The 21,491-nt window shown below is 38.1% G+C and overlaps 1 protein-coding gene across 1 annotated transcript in view; it reads right to left on the bottom strand.

Moving 5' to 3' along the window:
- Window positions 1-21,491, bottom strand: part of SPATA16 (spermatogenesis associated 16) — a 197,324-nt gene that overhangs the window by 111,580 nt on the left and 64,253 nt on the right. Inside the window, 1 exon segment of the mRNA XM_006088830.2 lies at window positions 16,637-16,726. Coding sequence (XP_006088892.1) covers window positions 16,637-16,726 — 90 coding nt within the window.

Here is a 21,491-nt window from a genome sequence, read left to right as displayed (position 1 = left end):
TCTATGGTCTTTAAGATAACTTGGTATGTAAAATTATTTATTTATCTAAGATGCACCTACACTGAATTTATCTGAAAAATAAAAAAGTCAATATTAAGAAAAAAATTGTAAATGGAAGATTATAAGAGAGGGTTTTGCATGCCAGCAAAAGTTACTGGTGTGTCATGTTTGGCACGCGTGCCAGAGGTTGCCCACCCCTGTCCTAGGAGCTGTATAGGTAAAGATATTGCTATGACACATGTCTTCTATTTTTCTGCCTGTGGATTCCTCTAAGATTTTTATGGTTTCCTGTCTTACCTTTTAGTCCCTTATCCATTTTGAATTTCTTTTTGTGTATGGTGTAAGTTGTTCTAGTTGCTTTCTTTTCTTTCTTTCTTTCTTTCTTTCTTTCTTTCTTTCTTTCTTTCTTTCTTTCTTTCTTTCTTTCTTTCTTTCTTTCTTCCTTCCTTCCTTCCTTCCTTCCTTACATACATACATACTTCCTTCCTTCCTTCCTTCCTTTCTTTCTTTCTTTTTTTTTTTCTTTCTTTCTTTCTTTGCATGTATCTGTCCAATTTTTCCAACACCTTTTATTGAAGAGACTGTCTTGACTCCATTATACGTGCTTGCCTCCTTTGTCAATATTAAGCAAGCACATGGCTTGCATGATTTCTGTCTCTATTCTGTTCCATTGTCTATTGGGTCTATATGTCTGTTCTTGTGCCCGGTATCAGGCAGTTTTGAGCATAGTAGCTTTTGTAAATATAGTTTGATATCTGGTATTGTGATCCCTTCAACTTTGTTTCTTTCTCTCAAGATTGCTGCATCTATTTGGGGTCTTTTTTATTTTTATTTTTTATTCCAGATGAATTTTTGAAGAGTTTGTTTTAGGTCTGTGAAATATGCCATGGGGATTGCACTGAATCTATAGATTGCTTTGGGTAGTATGGACATTTTAATGATGTTGATTCTACCAATCTGTGGCTGTTTTCATTATTTAATTAACCCATCCATTATGTTAGTCAATTAAGATATTGGAGAGTTAGATTTTTGAGAGGACTAAATAATTCAGCTTAGAATGTATGGTGATTGAGATGCTTATAATATAGCCATAATATTCAGAAGGGACTTGACTACACAGATGTGGAGATTGGAGGTAAGATCTGAGAATTTAGGCATAAATTTGGAAGTCATTAGTATATTGATTAAAGCCAGGAAAGGGAATTTAATGACCAGGGAACAGTAAATGCACAATTTTTTAAATAAGTAAAGGGGATAGAACCTTTGGAAATACTGGTTATTAAGAGTGGATTGAGAAATAAAAGACTAGGAAGAAAAAGTTAGAGAGGTTGGAAAAAATCCAGAGAGGATGATGTTAGGGATCAAAGGGAAAGGAGAAAGTTGATTCTCCTATTAACTTCTGTAGAGATGGGACTACTAGGCTCTACCATTATTGTTATTCCCTTTCCACAGAGGCCAAAGGTCTTGCTGAGGCCAACACAATTGTAAGTGATAAAACTGGATTGCCAATCCTGATCATCTAGCCCCAGTTCTAATGGAGTTAGCACCGGATTTCATGTTTCAGGTAACTAAAGAAGACTATAAAAGAATAGATGAATAAGCTTCAGAGGCTAAAATTAAGATGGCTCTGTAGGAGATATAATATGTAGAAAAAGAACATGTTCTTAAATTATAGCAGGCAAAGGATATCCCAAAATAGGCTGAAAAAGAAAGATGATAAAAATGTCTTTAAAATGTTAAGTCTTGGCTTTCAAATTTGGGAATATTGTAGATAAGATGATCAGAGACACCATACCCAGAACAGCTGATACTCTTAAGCAAGATAACTAAAAACAAGCATAACAAACAGGTGTTGTTTTTTAAAAATTATTTTGAAACAATTTTAAATTTACAGAAAAGTTGCAAAAATAGTACAGATCGTTAATGTATACCTGTACATGCATCTTCCCCTAGCTTTCTCTAATTTTGGCAACTTATAGAGGTATAATCACAGTACAATGAATAAAACAGGAAATTAATATTTGTATACTACTATTAAGTAGACTACAGATTTTTTAAATGTTCACCAGTTTTTTTTTCATAATGCCAATTTTCTGTTCCAGGATCCAATCAAGGATCCCGCAATAACATTTAGTTGTGTCTCCTTTGTGACCTCCAATATTTGACAGTTCTCAATTTCTTCCTTGTCTTTCATAGCCTTGACACCTTTAATAAGTACTGACTAGTTATTATGTAGAATGTCTTCCAAATTGAGTTTGTTTGATGTTTTCTCATAATCATATTGAATTTATTCATTTTAAGAAAAATACTATAGAAGCAAAGTGGAATCCTCATTGCATATTATTAGAGGGTACATAGTGTTATTGTTTTATTCCTGGTGAGATTAACCTTGATCACTTGATTAAGGTGGTATTTGCTGTATCTTCATTATAGAGTTACTAGGTTTCCCAATATAATTTTGATCGATTTTTGAGGGAGAGATTGTAAGATTATGCTGATATCATATTTCTCCTCAAAGTTTTGCCTACTAATTTTAGCATTCATTAGTGGATAATTTTTTAAAATTTATTTTTAAAAGTTAAGACATTTTTAAATTAATAAAACTTTATTTTTCAGAACAGTTTTAGGTGCATGCCCAAACTAAGTAGAAAGTAGGGAGATTTCCCATATCATCCTCTGTCCTTATACAATCACATAGTCCACCACTAATAACACCCCACATCACCTGGTACAGTTGTTATAATCAATTAATGACATACACTGGCATATCCTTACCATTCAGTCTATAGTTTACATCAGCATTAATTCTGGGTGCTATACATTGTATGGATTTTGACAAATGTATAATGACATGTATCCATCATTACAGTATTATAAGAGTAGTTTCACTGCTCCAAAAATCCTGTGTTTTGCCTATTCATCTGGCACCCACTATCTTTCTTTGTTTTGTTATCTCTATGATTTTGCCCTTTCCAGAATGTCATATAGTTGGAATCATACATTATGTAGCCTTTTCAAATTGGCTTTTTCACGTAGTAATATGCATTTAAATTCTTTGCATGGGTTGATAGCTCATTTTTTTGGGGCTGCATAATATTCCATTGCCTGGATGTACCATGGTTTGTTTTTCATTCATCTATTCAAGGACATCTTAGTTGTTTCCAATTTTTGGCAATTGTGAATAAAGCTCCTATAAACATCTGAGTACAGGTTTTTGTGTGAGCATGCAAAAATTAATTTGTGTAAATACTATATTATATGGTAAGTGTATATTTCATTTTGTAAGAAACTGCCAAATTTTCCTCTTAGTGATTATACCATTTTGCATTCCAATCAGCAATGGATGAAAATTCCTGTTTCTCCAAATCCTCTCCAGGCTTTGGAGTTGTTAATGTTTTGGGTTTTTTGCCATTCTAATAGGTGTTTAGTGGTATATCATTGTTATTGTAATTTTCAGTTCCATAATAATATTGAGTATTTTTTCATATACTTGCTTGCCATCTGTACATCTTCCTTGTGGGGTATTTGTTCAAGTTTGTTTTTTTGCTCACTTTAAAATAAGGCTGTTTATTTTCTTACTAGAGGCCCAGTGCATGAAATTCATGCATGGATGGGGTCTCTAGGCCTGGCCGGAGATCAGGTTCCCGCCTCCTTACCTCCCCGCTTTCTCTTTCTCTCACGGTGCATGTCCGCCACCACCCACCCCTGGTTCCCTGTCCCAGCCTGGGGCCCAGCCCAGGTCAGGCAATTGGGACCAGCCAGCTGTGGGGAGGGGCCAACTGCCACTGCGGTGGGTGGGCAGCTGTCTGATTGGGGCCTGCTGGCCAGGGGGAAGGACAGGGGGAGGGGGCTGAGAGGTTGGCCACCAGCCCTAAGGAAGGAACCAGCCTTTGGCCCCCCTGGGTAAGGGACGATGTCCACAGCCACCCACCCCCAGTTCCCTGTCCCAGCTGGGGGCCCGGCCCAGATTGGGCAATCAGGGCCTGCTGGTGGGGGGGAGGGACTGGGATGTTGGCTTGCAGGCCCCATTAGCGATTGGGGCCTATGGACTGGGGGCAGCTCCTGCGTTGAGCATCTTCCCCCTGGTGGTCATTGCGCGCCATAGTGACCGGTAGTTCCAGTTGTTCCGTCGTAATGGTTGTTTAGGCTTTTATATACATAGATTATTAAACTTTAAGAGTTTTTCAGGTGAAAGAGGGGTTTGGGGGCTTGGTGAAAATAGTGAAGAGATTAAGTAGTACAAGTTGGTAGTTACAAAATAGTCATGGGGCTGTAAAGTGCAGCATAGGGAGTAGCATCAATAATAATGTAATAACTATGTATGGTGTCAGGTAGGTTCTAGATTATTGGGGGAAATAATTTTGTAAATTAAACATTCTAACTACTATGCTATACACCTAAAACTATTATAAAATAATGTTTAATGTCAACTTTAATTGAAAAATAAAAGAAAAATATTCCTCCTATCTCAAACACACACAAAAAGAAAAAAATTAGAAGTTTGAAGACAATATAGAAAACTATCTTGATTTACTTGGTATAGGAGATAATTTCTTAAAACTGAATAGTGCAAATTAAAGGAAGTTGGCTACATTGAATTAAACTAAAACTAAGTCTTCAAACTTATTTTTTATCAAAAGATACCATGAAGAGTATGACTATATAAGTCATAAGTTGGAATAAATGACTTTCAACACATATTATAAAAAATTATCAGTACCCAGATATACAAGGAATCCTGATTCAATGATAACAAGGCAAACAATCCAATTAAAATAATGAGCAAAAGATAAATACACAAATGAAAGTTTCACAGAAGAGGAAACATCTTTGGGCAATAAATATATTAAAGATGTTCTGGCTCATTAGTAATAAAATGTAAACAACAACAAGGCAATACAATTTCAAAGAACCAAATGGCAAATATAAAGTCTGACAATGTCAGGTGTATACTTTTGTGCATGAGTCAGAGTTTCAATGATAAAATTAAGTTCAAATTCCAGATCTGCTACTTATCAGTGGTATCATTCAAACTTTACCTTAAGTTTCCTCACCTACAATATGCAGAATATGACTTCTCTGCAGGGTTGGGAGGAACAATGATAATGCACAACCAGTATCTGCTATAAAGTTTGGCGAAGAGAAGAGGGTCATAGATAAAGTTTGGGGAAGAGAAGATAAGTTGGGTTGGTAGTCCAGGAATATAATGTTTAATCAAATTTTCACTCAACAGAATTAATTCAGAGTTAATGTATTGGGTTTTAAATAAAATTTTCAAAGCTAGTAATAACAACAGCAGTAATAATTAATTGAGGGCTTACTATGTGCCAGACACTGAGTATAGTGTTTTTATTCATTATTTCATTTAATCCTTATGCTTACTTTGTAAACTAGCATTATTATCTCCATTTCATGGTTGAGGACATTGAAACTGAAAGAATTTACTGAATTAGCTTGCCCAAGGTTACACAGAGCTAGTCATTTGTAGTCTTGGGAGTAGAACACAGGCCTTTCTGGCTTGACTACAATTCTCTATTGTAGATGATTCCTCTTCAGCAGACAGACACAGAAACAGAACTTTTGACTTATAAGCAATGTTCACAATTAGTGGGATCAAGATTAATGTATATGCATAGTAGTGTGTTGAACCAATGCCAATATTTCTTTTTTAAGGGTGAAGAATTTCAGAGTTTCTGGCAGTGGCTGTTAGGATTTCTAGTCTAATCTTTGTCATGGTATTGCTATTTTTGACAGAAATGAGGAAAGAATAAAAGGGAAAATTTGAGTTGAGACCAGGTTACCTGAACATTTGTCTTTCTCTATTATTTGAAGTTCTGCTGGCCCACCCTAGAGGACTCCACAATTTAATTACCTCCAGGAATAACTGGAATATCATGCAGAATAAAACAGAATGATAAAATTCATGACATATCCATACACAAAGTTTATTTTTATAAAGTCAGAATTTTGCCCCTTAAGCTCCTTGAACCAACCAAAATTTTGCCCTTCAACCCGTATCTTAACATGGCTTTCCAAAAACAGATATGTTGACTCTCTAAGTAGTCTTGTGATGCAATGTGGCCTGTTGTAGTATTTCAGCTGAATGAATGCTCAACCTGTTCTAGTTTCAATTTTGAGAAACTCATTGTTTCTTAAGGTAGCTTCATATATCTTCAAAGAGCTCTAATTGTTAACAACAAAAACAATAATAGCTCATTTTTTACTGAGAGTTTATGATGTGCCAAATACTGTGCTAAATGCACTATATAAATTGTCTCATTTATCCTCATAATAACCTCTGTGACATAGGTGCTATTATTATCTCCAATTTACAGATCAAAAACATGGAGGTTTCAATCCATTTATCATAATTATAGCACCTGCAGACTAAACTCTAATTCACTTGGCAACACTTAGATATTAGAATACAGCACAGAACACTCAGAGTTAAGTTTTAGCTCCTTTGGATTAAACTTTTTTTTATGTTTAATTGGTTTTCTACATTCCATTATTGTAGAAAATGTGAAATAAAGTGGACATCTGATTGAATGGAAGAAGAAAGGGAAGATAAGATATTTACTTCTTCACACTTAAAATTTGACAGCCTAGGACCTTTCTGTGTTCTCTTTTATGTAGTCTTCATGGCTCCACCTACTTAAAAAAATCAAGATTGGCTCTATAGAAAAGAAAAACAATTTTTCTGTACTATGCCATAACTTTTCTAAACGAACCTTTGCAGAAAGTGCACTCAATCCAAGAATTGTGCACTTCTAAACTATTTTAGAAATTTTTGTAGGTAATGCAAATGCAAAAATATTTATGATGGTAAGCATCAGCAAGATGGAGGTATTCACTAAGTTGATCAATGTTTGTTTCTCTGTAACAAATTTTTGGATGTTCTTTTCAAGAGCCTGAGTTAAAATTTCTTTCTATATTTATGTAAAATTATGTATCCTTGCAATATTTTATTTATAATTTGAATCATGTCTAAAAGGTTCAACTTTTCTTAAGGCAACAGAATTACTTTTAAGCCACTTGACATTACTGCAATCTTAACATTAATATTTTTGTTATTAGACATTTATAAGTCTACAATTTAAAATTCTTAAGACATAAGAGATGGCTTTAGTATGTTTTAACCTTCACTCTTTTCTCTTGAAATCACAAACACTACCCCTTACATATACTATAAGAACTGGTGAGCTGTAGTCTTATAGTCAAATATTTAGTCTAAGCCATGTGAAATGGCTAAATCTGTCTTTATTAGTGTCTATTTTAGAAATCATACCCCGAGAAGCCATATTTCTACAGTGTTTCCAGTTCCTGCAGCTTCTTCATGTCTAGGGAAGGGAAGGTCACTTACTGGTAGAATGACCATGCCCGTCTTCTGCTATTCTGCCTTATGTTGCCTGTGACTGACTGATGCCAGCCCACACAGGCTGTGCGGGCACACTGTCTCCAAGAGAAAGAAAGCCCATCAGCCAGATGGCCAGTGCGAGAATAAAAATTAGGCTACAGTCTTCATTTATTCTGTTCATAGGCACAAATGAAAACGTATGTTAACCAAAAAAAAAATCTGTGATGTATTTTCAGCAACTTGCATGGTGAGTGAATGGATTTTATGCTTCCATTTGAATCAGAACTAAGTTAAAATAAACTCCCAACCCTACTATCGTCTCTTCAGGATCACTTGTCTTGAGTCTACCTGTCAGTGTATTCTCCTCCCTTGCAAGATACATAATAATCTCATTTAAAATCACAGAGTTCCATGACACTGAGAAAGCTGACACCGTGTCTTGCTGGTCATATTATCATATTACTCCTGAGTGATTGCTTAGCTACAGCAACACCACTGTTTTATGGTACCAGATTTCTGAACAAACATTTCAATTTATTTTTGGATCACTCTCTTTCTTTCTTTCTTTCTTTTTTTTTGAAGATTGAGATTTATATATGCATTATTTCCAATTTCCACTGATCAACTTTTATAAAAACAACAACAAAACCAAACTCCCAAATCATTCTCAGAAACCCAACTACCTCCCACATCTACCAACCTGTACTATCTGGCTTGTCGGTAGGGGTAGCCATGAATTAGTATATCATGAATTATTTTTTTGATTTACCTGAACAGTAAATACTGCTTGGCAAAAACAAGAAACAAAACACAACCAAACAAACAACTCTGGGATATCTTGATGCTTATATACTCATATAGAGCCCAGGCCCTAAGTGTTTACGCTGATTTTCATTAAAAATTTGATACTCTAATGCAGCAGTTCTCAACTGGTGGGTCGCGACTCCTTTGGAGGGTCGAATGACCCTTTCACAGGGGTCGCCTAAGACCATCGGAAAACACATATATAATTACATATTGTTTTTGTGATTAATCACTATGCTTTAATTATGTTCAATTTGTAACAATGAAATTGGGGGTCACCACAACATGAGGAACTGTGTTAAAGGGTCGCGGCATTAGGAAGGTTGAGAACCACTGCTCTAATGTGTCACAGCTTAGGCATGGCTGAGTATACATTTATAAAATAATCAGTTTTTCCAGGGATTTATTGTTTGAGGTTTTCATTCTACATTCATCTGGAGAGCAGATTTCCAAAAAATTCAAATATCCTAAGTAGTCTTAAGCTGAGAATCAAAAAGAAAATGAAATAAAAGCTAGTGTAATCACTGATCAGTTAAATCAATGGCAAGCACCAAGGAGGACCAAGGGCTTACAGAATAAATGAGATGCATTGAGAAATGCTTATTAACTACCAGAAGGAAGGGGATGCTCACAAGGAAGAGATATATTTTTGGGAAAGAGATAGGAGTCAGGAAACAAGAAAAGAGACAAGGACAGAGAAGGAGGATGAGAGTGGCAGGTAGCCAAAATGGTAAAATAGAAATAAAGAAAGACACTGCCAGAGATCAAGAGTGAGAGAGGTAAAGCTGAGGATTAGCTACGAGGGAGAAAGTTCTTAGTGTAGCCAATAGAGTAATACAACTGGTGGCATTTTAGCAATTTGTGTTAAATTTTAGCAATTTAATCCTGAAAGCTACATGTAATATAAAATACCTCTGCAATCCAGTGTGTCATTTAATGCATTACTTTAAGAAGGACGAAGAAAAGAAAATTTTAGACTGTGTAGTTTATTATTTAATCTATTCATGGCAACATTATATACATGATAGTAAGTAAAATTGCAAAATAAAAGGTAGAACAGACCAGATTTGTTGCAGATAATACATTAACTAAAGCCATTGTCCCCTATAAAATATCATCTTTTTCTAATAGTGGACTGCTGGTTTTAGATTAAAATGTTCCCCCAAATGACCTAGCACAAAATTGACCTGGGAAGGAATCCTTTTGCTGGTAGAAGGAAGCTCAGTTTTTATCTCTGAAGGATTAAACTCCAGAATTCAATGAGAACTGAAAGAGAATTTGATCCAGGCTACAGACCTGATACTGTGGCTCACAGCCTTCTGTGGGCTCTAGGTCAATTCATAAGATAAGGAGTTTGTCAATGACCAATTTATCAAATTTATAAACATATTTATTGACTAAATCTTCGTTTATTTTAGCTCTTTAGAAAAATTTTAGTTATCTTATGGATACATTTGAAGGGAGCAGGACTCCAGTTTTCTGGGGCTTTGGTCCCTCCCTGTTCTTCACTCTCCCCCTCTGTGGAATTTACAGCCCAGACTGTGCTGTGTGTGGCTGCAGTAATGAAGCAGAGCACTGTGAAAACTGACTCATTAGATAGGAATCATTGTAAATGCTGTAAACAGTTAAAATGTATTTTATTAAATAGGTAAATTTGGTCACTCTCCAAAAACTGGGGAAAGAATCTTAAAAATGAAAAAGTGTTAAAAATAAAAATCACAAAAAAATAGAAAGCAATCAATGTGCCCTAGCCGGTTTGGCTTGGTGGATAGAGTGTTGGCCTGTGGACTGAAGGGTACCAGGTTCGATTCCGGTCAGGGGCATGTACCTTGGTTGCAGGCACATCCCTGGTAAGGAGTGTGCAGGAGGCAGCTGATCAATGTTTCTCTCTCATTGATGTTTCTAATTCTCTATCCCTCTCCCTTCCTCTCTGTAAATAATCAATAAAATATATTTTAAAAAAGAAAGCAATCAATGTAAACTGTTAAACGTACAAATTAAAATTATACTTCTATTTATGAAAAGAAAATCCTATCTAATGATAGACAAACATGGTACTTGACCATACCTCTGCTACGCTTCCCATTGGCTAATCAGGGTGATATGCAAATTAACTGCCAACAAAGATGGCAGCCGGCAGCCATGCAGCTGAAGCAAACATGAGGCTTGCTTGCTCCAGTGATGGAGGAAGCCAAGTTTCTCGCCTGCCCTGGCCAGCCCTGAGCTCCGGAAGCAACAATGTCTCAATTATAGAAGCTAAACAAATGCCAGATACCTGCTTTCAGCTGGCCACAGCCTCAGAGCTTAGAGCGCCAGTGATGGCAACAGAGTTTCAATTATAGAAGCTAAACAAACCCAGATACCTGCTTTCAGCCAGCCGCGGCCTCAGAGCTGGAGCCGGCTCTCAGCTCCAGTGACAGCTATAGAAGGTAAATAAATCCCAGAATAAAAAAAAAAGAAAAAAATAGAGGCTGGGAGCTTCAGTCGCCCACCAGCCTGAAAACAGCCCTCAGCCCCTCACCCAGACTGGCCAGGCACCCCAGTGGGGACCCCCACCCTGAAGGGGGTGTGACCAGCTGCAAACAACCATCAGCCCGTTATCCAGGCTGGCCAGGCACCCAATCAGGACCCCCACCCTGATCTTCAGGGCAAACCAGCCGGCCTCTGCCGTGCACCAGGCCTCTATCCTATATAGTAAAAGGGTAATATGCAAACTGACCTTAACAGCAGAAAGACTGGGAATGACTGGCCACTATGACACACACTGACATGCTCAATGCAGGAGCTGCCTTCTGGTGGTCAGTGTGCTCTCACAGGGGGGAGCTCTGCTCAGCCACAAGCCAGACTGATGGCTGCTAGTACAGCAGTGGTGGTGGGAGCCTCTCCTGCCTCCTCAGCAGCGCTAAGGTTGTCTGACTGCAGCTTAGGTCTGCTCCTCACTGGCAAAGGGACATCCCCTGAGGGCTGCCAGGCTGCCAGAGGGATGTCTGATTGCCATCTTAGGCCCAATACCCTGGGGAGCAGGCCTAAGCCAGCAAGTGGTCACCCCTGAGGGGTCCCAGACTGCGAGAGGGCACAGGCCGGGCTGAGGGACCCCCTCCCCCCGAGTGCACAAATTTTTGTGCACCGGGCCTCTAGTAGTCATATAATAAGAGCAGTAGAATAACAATCATACACACAAAAAGGATATATTTCATAAGAATAAACCATCCTATGACTGGCTTTTGAAAAATACTCTAAAATTAAATAAAACTATTTTTCTGAATATTTAATGAGGAATCTAATCTAATAAAAGAGAAACATGCAAACTGACCATACCTTCACTATGCCCCAAGGCATGCCCACCAACCTATCAGAGCGACTATATGCAAATTAACCCAACCAAGATGGCGGCCAGCAGCCACGGAGCTGGAGCAAGCAGGAGGCTTGGTTGCCCCAGCGATGGAGGAAGCCAAGCTTCCCCCCTGCCCTGGCCGGCTGTGGCCTCTGCTCAAGGCAACAAAGTTTCAATTATAGAAGATAAATAAATCCCAGATACCTGCTTTCAGCCAGCCTCCACTGGGAGCTTGGGTGGCTGGGGGCCATGGCCAGCCTGCAAACAGCCATCATCCACTCACCCAGGCTGGCCAGAAACCCCAGCAGGACCCCCCTCCCTGAAGGGGGTGTGGCCAACCTGAAAATGGCCCTCAGCACCTCACCCAGGCTGGCCAGGCACTCTAGTGGGGACCCCCACCCTGAAGGGGATGTGGCCAGTCTGAAAACAGCCCTCAGCCCCTCACCAAGGCTGGCCAGGCACCCCAGAGGAACCCCCACCCTGATCTGGGACACCCTTCAGGGCAAACCAGCCGGCCCCCACCCATGTACCAGGCATATAATAAAAGGGTAATTTGCAAATTGACCCTAACAGCAGAACGACTGGGAATGACTGGTCACTATGACACACACTGACCATCATGGGGCAGACGCTCAATGCAGGAGATGCCCCCTGGTGGTTAGTGCACTCCCACAGGGGGAGCTCTGCTCAGCCACAAGCCAGGCTGATGGCTGCCAGCATAGCAGTAATGGCAGGAGCCTCTCCTGCCTCCTCAGCAATGCTAAGGATGTCCAACTGCAGCTTAGGCCTGCTCCCCGCTGGCAAGTGGACATCCCCCAAGGGCTCCCGTGCTGCCAGAGTGATGTCTGACTGCCAGCTTAGGCCCAATACCCCGGGGAGCGGGCCTAAGCCAGCAGGTGGACATCCCCAAGGGGTCCCAGACTGTGAGAGGGCACAGGCTGGGCTGAGGGACCCCCCCGAGTGCACAAATTTTTGTGCACCTGGCCTCTAGTATATTCATAAACATGTACTCATATTAATTATTCAGTAAGATTATTTCCCCAAATAAGTTTTTAGTGAACTTCAAATTTGGTGAATTCTGAAATTGGTCACTTGGAAAATTGATTCTTCAGTGAATTCCATTTTTATGGATGGGACCACTTTAGCTTTCTTAAGATGACACTGTGTTTGAAAAACTCAAAATAATTGCCAACATTTAAAAGTCAAGAAATTTCTTGGAAAGCTCTGACTTTTTATACTATTTCTGTAAGAGTCAAAAATGTACAACACTGAACCTATATTCTTGTACAGCTACATTAGCTGGACTGGAATATGGACACTCCCTTTGAAAGGGCTGATGGTAGGGTGACCATAGAGCCAGTGTGCTCATTGCAGTCATTGGTTTATGCCTGTTTTCCTGGTATAAATTTCAGTAGTGCCAACTTTCACTCTGATAATGTTCAGTTTGACAGACAAATTATGTGGTCACTTTAGTTAGCGATCTCCAGTTCTCTGTAGTTCATAAGACATCCTTTAATCTTATAATTGGCCTCCTTCACACAGCACCTGCCTGAGCATTTGAGTGTGTTATTCCTGCACTACTACACCCCTGTCTAGTTCATGTATGTAGAGACATATGGCTAATTCTTCCTCAGTGATGGGTAAAAAGGCTTTGTTGTGCTCTCTTCTTTAGTGTTACCTTCTGTTTGCTACCTTTTAAATAGCATGGTCTTAAACTAAAGGGTTTGTGTAATATCCTCTATTTTTTGCCTTATGGATCTTAATTATAGGATGCATAATTTATCACTTTAATTTCTGTGTGCACACCTTCATATTTATCATTCAACCAGGATTGTACTAACAATTTCATATAATATCTTCTTACTGGTAAAGCTAAATGGTATTAACTACCAACTCCAAAACTAGCTAATTTAATTTGCAAACCCCAAACTGGTGCTTGATCTGTGCCAAGCCCTGCGCTAAACATCAAGCATACAGAGATGAAAGACATTATGCCATTCATGTTATTGAGTCACTAATTCTCTTCCCAAAATAGTCAGTGTTGGCTTTTGTTTGTTTGTTTCTCATCTCTGCAAGCTTTTTCTTGTCTTATCTTTCTTAAGAAGGTAGTGCTAAATGATATGATTGTGTGTGTGTGTGTGTGTGTGTGTGTGTGTGTGTGTGTTGGAGGAGGGGGAATAGATTTGAGCAAAGACATTCTACTTGAACACGTATATTTTGTATGCATAGAAACAAAGAGGTATTAAAGAGCTAGGCTACTTTCTATTTCAGGTAAAGCTTCAGAGGTTTCTTGTTTCTTGGGGGTTACAGCAATCCCAATTTAGACTTCTGAAAATGTGATTTTCATCACTTTAACCAGTGCCAGTTGTCTCCTCAAGGGTGACTAGCATCCTTGCAGAACCTTAAACTGAAATAAAATATTCCTATTTTTGTTCTGTTTTCTATCATCTCTATACTTTTGCTCTTTCTTCCAGTAGGATGTTACTGAAAAGATATTGGCCCATAAAATAAAAGGACCTTCTCATTGCTGCAAATCTGATGGATACCTTGCCTTCAACCACAGGGAGTAACATTTCCTCTAGCCTCTCTGGTTGAGAATCTGGGCTCTCAGGAGGCTGTCCTTGGAATCTTTTCTGGCTTCACTAGGAATTCCTTACTTGGTAGAGCTGGTTAGGCTCAGAAAACCTTAGACAGCCTAATTTCTAGATATTGACTATAAATACTCTAACTTAGAACAGATAGGACACGATCCACTTCACTGGGAATCATGGTTTTAAGACATCCTAAATCAGATAAAAAATTACATCTTTTTATATTTGGTAGGTGCTGCTCACTCTCAGAAACATGAGTATTTAGCATCTTAGAGGAAATAACCTTGATGTGTTGGTTTTTCCAATGAGTTTCAATGTAATGTGCTTGTGAGAGATCTGAACCAAACTACCAAATCTCCTAAGACATTAATGATAAACATGAATGCTTTATATATTGATTTATATTTATTGTTTTACATTATAACTCTGATAGCTAAGAGACACTAAGATATTCATGTTCACAGTTAATAGCATCCTTTCCCTTGGGAGAGAAAAGGACAAACAATACTGCATATTGAGAGCTATAATACTATCTTTTAAGGAAACCAAGATAAAAACACTTGTATCTAAAAGTAATTATATCTGCTTCTCAATTGGAAAGTCTATACCAGCATAACCAATAACTTTTAGGAATTTTCTCAAGGAGCATTGTCAGGTCAGCTACCACGTGGTATTAAAAAGTTATACTTATTTCACCACAGGGATATACATGTCAAGGACAATGCATATTCAGTGCCAACTTTACATGGCAAAAACTAAGGAATTCTTAATTTTCAGGTTCTTGTTTATTTGTTTTAGGACCCATAAATTTTTTTTTGTCACCACTTTAACTCAGTTAGGTTTGATACAATCTATAATAATAAAAGGGTAATATGCTTTTAGACCAGACATCCTTCCAGGTATCATTCCAGATGTCCTTCCAGACAAAGCTGGGGCCTGAGCAAAGCCTGGATCCTGGGTGCCTGCTGGCGGCCGGAGGGAAGTCTGGGTCCCAGGTGCCGGAGGAAAGCTGGTGCTGGCAGTCAGGGGAATGAAGGCCTACTCTTGCATGAATTTTCATGCATCGGGCCTCTAGGTAAATTATAACTAATGCTATGCTGGTAACCTGGCTCTACTCCACATCAGAAGAGTCTAGATTTATAGAGATTGCCAATTCCATAGTGTAAATTCTCCCAGGATTGCTAATTTATCCTACAGCTTTCCAGAGTCTGTACAAGCTGATCCCAGCACACCACCAGCAGCTTTTTACTAGTTGCAATCTAGTTCTGTAATTGTACCTAACCTTCTCCTATTGATCTTCTGAATAGATTTTAAAGACATATTAATAATTTATCTCTTAAAAACTGTTTTACAGATACCCATAAAATTAAAAAACTGATAGGAAGAAATTGATAAAGATTCATTTTAATTTTTAAAAGTAGACATTAACACATAGGTAAATAGCTTTTGTGGCATGTTGATTGTTTGACTGAAAAGTGAGAGCAGTGGGACTAATTCTGCCTTTCATATCCATCATTTAATTGAGTTCGGGTAACTCCTATCACCATCTTACTCAAATGGAATTCATGTCAGTCTCATGCTATAAGTATCATGGAATCTTTTATTATCTACTTAAATTCCCTTAAACTTCATTTTCCAAGAAAGTGTTATTTGTAATTGTCCTAGAGACAATAGCCACCTATAGCTTAGCCTCCCCCACCCTCTGCCCCTCCCACCCCTTCCCATCCATATTACTACAAATTTAAATTTCACCTTAGGAGTTGTGTTTGGAGTAGGTGTAGAAACCATTCACACTTTCTTGCTAAATTTCTGGGGTGGTAAACGGGGTGAATAAAAAACAGCATGTACCTATACATTGGGAGATGAGGAAAGTTCTTTGACAGAATTCATAAAAGAGAGAGAAGTCTGATATGATGAACATGACCTAGGGCCAGGGGTTTGGGGAAGGCTTGGTTGTCACAAGTGAGGAGAAACTCTAAATATAGCATTGAGGCTGTTGCAGAATTCTTGCAATTCTTTGCCATATGTCTAGGTTCTGGGGATGAGAGTATTAAAAGCTATTTCACTAAATTTTTATAAAACATATTTGGATGCAACTGGCAATACTTCAGGACACTTCTAACAATTGTTGGAGTTATAACTTCTGCCATCTCCTCTAGAAACAAGCTCTTGGGGTCCTTCATATGTGGTTGGATTTTATTTCCAGAACTGAAGAGAGTCACAGAATTGTGCCATTACAGCAAGGATCAGGAACATACCTGAGAGCAAGAGGTCAAGTTCATTTTTAACCTTCCATGGAAGTTTTCCCATCGTTATTAGTGAGCTCATGGCTAGGAAATTTGAATTTTACTAAGAGCTATGAATTCAAAATAGCTTTAATTAAAGAAAAAGATAGTCAATAATTGTTGGTTTGATGTTTACAAGACAATAATTCTGGTAAAATCAAATTCCACAAGAGAAATGGAAAGTTCTATTATGCTATTACCAGAAGCTGAGAATAAAATTAACTTAACTTGAAATAAATCTTCACAGAAGTTATAACAAACATACCGGGCAGCTTCTGAATATCTCTCCAGACATCTAAACACTGTTGCCTGACGAAGATGATTTCGGAAATAGGCTGGGTTTAAAACAATGCTCCTGTAAAAAGATAAAAGCAACGCAAATGTTATTAGGTTTTTACAAGACAATTACCAGAAGTGTATAGAAATGAAATAACATGCATCTAATTTTAAATACTATGTATTTTAAAAGATATGAATGAATGAAGCCCTTTACTTCCTATAATTGTATGTGAAGACAAATAAACAAGCATTATTGAAAAGATAATTAAGTTTGCATGATAAAAACAATTTTATTTATAGCACTGGAGATTTTTTTATTTTAGCACTGGAGATTTTTATACATATGACAAAGGCAAAGAAGATGAATAATCCAACTAATATTATATCTAAGACATGACATTATTTTCTTATGTTAATAAATCAGTCAAAAATCACAGGTTATTTATGACATTTCTACTTATAACAAAGGAAAAAGTTGTCAGCTACTGAATTTCCATGGAAAGAAAGGGACTGGAATTTGGGTCACTTGTTCTTTTACACTCCATATTAGTTTCTGTGTCTTCCCTCAATTGGATAAAGTAATGGAATGGAAGGAACCCTATACTGTTTAAGGACTTTGATTTTGATTTTGACACTTTTGACAGGGCCCTTATTCACTTCGGGTTTCCATTTTCTCTTGAAATAACAAGTCTTGATGATTCTTCCATCATTTCATAGAGTTTTGGAGTTCAATCCAATTTAGATGAGACAATGATCATTCCCTACTTGCCTTCTTCCCCTAGAGATAAACTGGTAGATATTTTTCTTCCTTGCCAGGCATTGTCCAAAGCATCTGATATAATGAGGTGAACTAGACAGATGTAGTCCATGGCTGGGTCAAAAATAATAAATTGGACTTCTTAAATACCCTTAATGGGTCACATGAATTCTCTAAATTTTGGCAATCACTACTGCTAGACTGGACTTGTTTCTTTTAACCACAACACCACTCTACATTGAGCCACAGGAGTCACAGCTTCACTGAATGAGGAGATAGCATTAGTGAAAGTTTGAAATGTAGCTTATGTGTTGTGTTATTGAAAAAGTGTCACTGAAACCACAGAAGATTATTAAGCAACCTCTTATGAACCTTTTTTATAAGTTGATGAGAATCATTTGGAATTAGTTCATCAGTTCATCATTGAAGTGGTTCTTAATCTTTTTTTTCTTGAGAGATTCACAGAGCTTTTTGAGAATCAGATGAAAGTTATAGACTTTTGTCCAGAATAATACACTTAATGATAATTGCCAAAATTTAGGGAATTCACGTGACCCATTATGGCTATTTAAGAACTCCAGATTTAAAAAAACACACACACATGCAGACAAAATAATATCATTCCCAGAAATATTGCATATGGAAAAAATAAAGTAGAAAAGAAACATCTATATGGCCCGTGTAAAATATAACATTATATGATGATGAGACAGATAGGTTAAGTAATTAAGCTTACTTTAAGCACCAGTGAACAAAAAGTAGAGACGTTAAAGGACCTTTCTAAAATTGTATACAACTAGTTAGTTGAAGAGTTTCAAGTTTATTGTTTTTCCCATATTTAGCCACAGAATTTTGTATTATACCTTACTGTCTTTTCTATGACAGATGGGACTGAGTTAATGAAGTTTTATTACTCTCTATAACTAATGGTTTATACAAATAAATACATTACTTCCATAAGAACAAAAATTACTTGTTTTGGTAATTTATTTTTTGTTTGCTTGTTTTTAATATATTTTTTATTGTTGATGGTATTACAGATGTCTCCCATTCCAACCGCCCCCCCCTCCCCCCGTTTTGGTAATTTCTGATTAAAGTATTGGAAATTTAAAAACTATTATATGAGTTATTCCAAATTAATACCAAACTTCTAATACCATTGACTAATACTTTATATTAATTAGAAAAAGAGTATGTTTATAAAGCATGTTTATATATTTTATCCCTGTAAAAATAAATTTTGTAAAAGTAGATTGGTGTAAATAAGAGCATAGTTCTGTCTAGTGGCCTAGGTCTTCCAACTCTAACCATAATTTTTTCTTTCACACAAAGGTAATTCTTCCTCCTTACTTTGTAATCATTTATTTTCTTATACATTTTTGGCAAGTGCCTATAAAATTCTTACTGAATGAATGTTTTTATCTGATATTTCTTGCCCATGATGTAGTGTCCTGGCTGTGCTAAGCTGTTCTTCAAAAGTCTTGCTCTGCCAAAGTTCTTTTGCCCAAGATAGATTTACTCTCCTAGGAAAGTGCTGCATAGTGCTTTAGAAATAGTTGGTTGATCTAGAGAATACCAGGATTATGGAATATTTTAATTTCAACAAAGCATGATATCTGTATGAATAAGACGGTGACACTAGGTAATAGCATCACACAATATATTATAACACTCAATAGATTATAAGTGGTTGAACAACTGATCAATACTCTTTTTTGTTGTTGTTGTTAATCCTCACCCCAGGATATTTTTCCATTGACTTTTAGAGAGAGTGAAAGTGAAGGGGAGAGACACACAAAGAGAAACATTGAGGTGAGAGAGATACATTGGTTGGCTGCCTCTCACACGGGCCCCGACCAGGGCCAGGATGGAGCCTGCGACTGAGGTACATGTCCTTGACCAAAATCAAACCCAGGACCCTTCAATCTGTAGGGCAACACTGTATCCACTCAGCCAAACGAGCTAGGACTGATCAATACTCTTGAAGTTATTATGGGTTATTATGAAAGAAGGAATTTAATGGCCTTCTTAGCCCTTTTTGTGGACAACATATCTATTAGTAACTAAGATTGAGAAATTGAAAGATTGCCTATGAAATTTTCAGATGGCATAAATTTTACTTAACAAGGAACTAATATCACTGATGACAGAGCTAAGTTCAAAATTATCTGGAATGGTTAAAATAAAAGCCTTATGGTATGAATTTTTTTAAAAAATTAGTTTTATAGATATAATCACAGCTTGAGTATGGCCATGTGGAAAAAGTCTGAATATTTAAACTAATCACAGTGAAATGTGATATAACAATATGTTAGAGCTACAAAAACTGTACATAAAATCTACATGAAATTGATCAAAAGTATTGGTGTCTAAATAACATATTTTCACTAAATTGTGCCTTAGCCATACAGTCTCTTGAATCCATCTATTGTTCAGAGTTTCTGTGAGAATCAGCATCATATTGAGTGTGTCTAGAGTGTCCAATGGGTCTGGAGGACAGTGTGTGAAGAATATGGGATGAGATTGATATGTTTAGATAGTTAAATAAGATAAGTACTTTCAAACACAAAGACCTACCATGTGAAAAGTAGGAAAATTGAAAAATTATTCTCTGAAATTCCAGATGAGATCAGGCAAAAGCCTAGTATTACAAAGTTATAAGTCGTTTAGTTCAACATAAGGAGATACTTATTAACCAGTGATGCAACAGGCACTGAGGAGAGTTTCTTATTACTGGAATCATTTAAGTGATATTTAGAATGCCATCTGTCAGGTTGTGTAAGAAATTCTTGACTGAGTGGAAGATTAGACTAAATGACTTTCAAATATAATCACAAAAATCCCTTATAATACACTGTTGAGTATTGTGAAGCATCTGAGTTTTTCCTTGCTTGCAGGTTAACAAGTTAGCATGGCAGTTTCATGGATACTCATAGAAGACATGAACCTCCAGGGCCAGAGACAAAGGAGAGTTTCTTAGTCATAACAATGGCAGTAGCTAGTGTATCAGTCTTTTGTTGTACTGCCGCAATTCCCAGATGGCAATGCAAAGGCCAGATGACACCTTCACATGCAGTAGGTTGCATCACATCACAGGAGAGGAATGCAAAGCTAAGGAAATGTAAATGCTATATAACAAAAAGATAATATGCAAATTGACCATCACTCCAACACACAAGATGGCCGCCCCCATGTGGTCAAAGATGGCCACCACTAGATGGCCAGCAGAGGAGGGCAGTTGGGGGCAACCAGGCCTGCAGGGGAGGGCAATTGGGGGCGACCAGGCCAGCAGGGGAGGGCAGTTAGGGGAGACCAGGATGACAAGGGAGGGCAGTTAGGGGTGACCAGGCCAGTAGAGGAGGACAGTTGGGGGCAACCAGCCCTGCAGGGGAGGACAGTTAGAGGCGACCAGGCCGACAGGGGAGGGCAGTTAGGGGAGACCAGGATGACAAGGAAGGGCAGTTAGGGGTGACCGGACCAGCAATGGGAGGGCAGTTGGGGGCAACCAGGCCTACAGAGGAGGGCAATTGGGGTGACCAGGCTGGCAAGAGAGAGCAGTTAGGCACAATCGGGTTGGTAGGGGAGCAGTTAGATGTCAATCAGGCTGGCAGGGGAGTGTTTAGGGGGTGATCAGGCTGGCAGGCAGAAGCAGTTAGGGGCAATGAGGCAGGCAGGCAGGAATGCAGTTGGGAGCCAGCAGTCCTGGATTGTGAGAAGGATGTCCAACTGCCCGTTTAGGCCCAATCCCACTGGGGTCCCAGATTGGAGCGGGTGCAGGCTGGGCTGAGGGACACACACCCCTTGTGCATGAATTTTGTGCACTGGGCCTCTAGTCTTTTATAATGAGCTGTAACCATGACTATCCTTAGCTCTAGTAGGAGACACTAACTCATCTTCCAAGGCTGTAGACCAAAGGTCAACCAGTGCCTTTTTCAGAGGACATACAAACAAAAAAAATGTAGGAGACACATGGAGAATTGTCTCCCTACATAGATAATTTTTGTTCAGATATGCAAGTACTATTTGTCCTATTCATTCCATTAACAAATAAATAAGGGTTCATAACAAAGTCCAAAAATTTAAA

Source organism: Myotis lucifugus, unplaced genomic scaffold (genome assembly GCF_000147115.1).
Source record: "Myotis lucifugus unplaced genomic scaffold, Myoluc2.0 scaffold_53, whole genome shotgun sequence".
NCBI lineage: Eukaryota > Metazoa > Chordata > Mammalia > Chiroptera > Vespertilionidae > Myotis > Myotis lucifugus.
The sequence above is the reverse complement of the archived record's forward strand: the minus strand, read 5'-3'. Positions and strand labels throughout refer to the sequence as shown.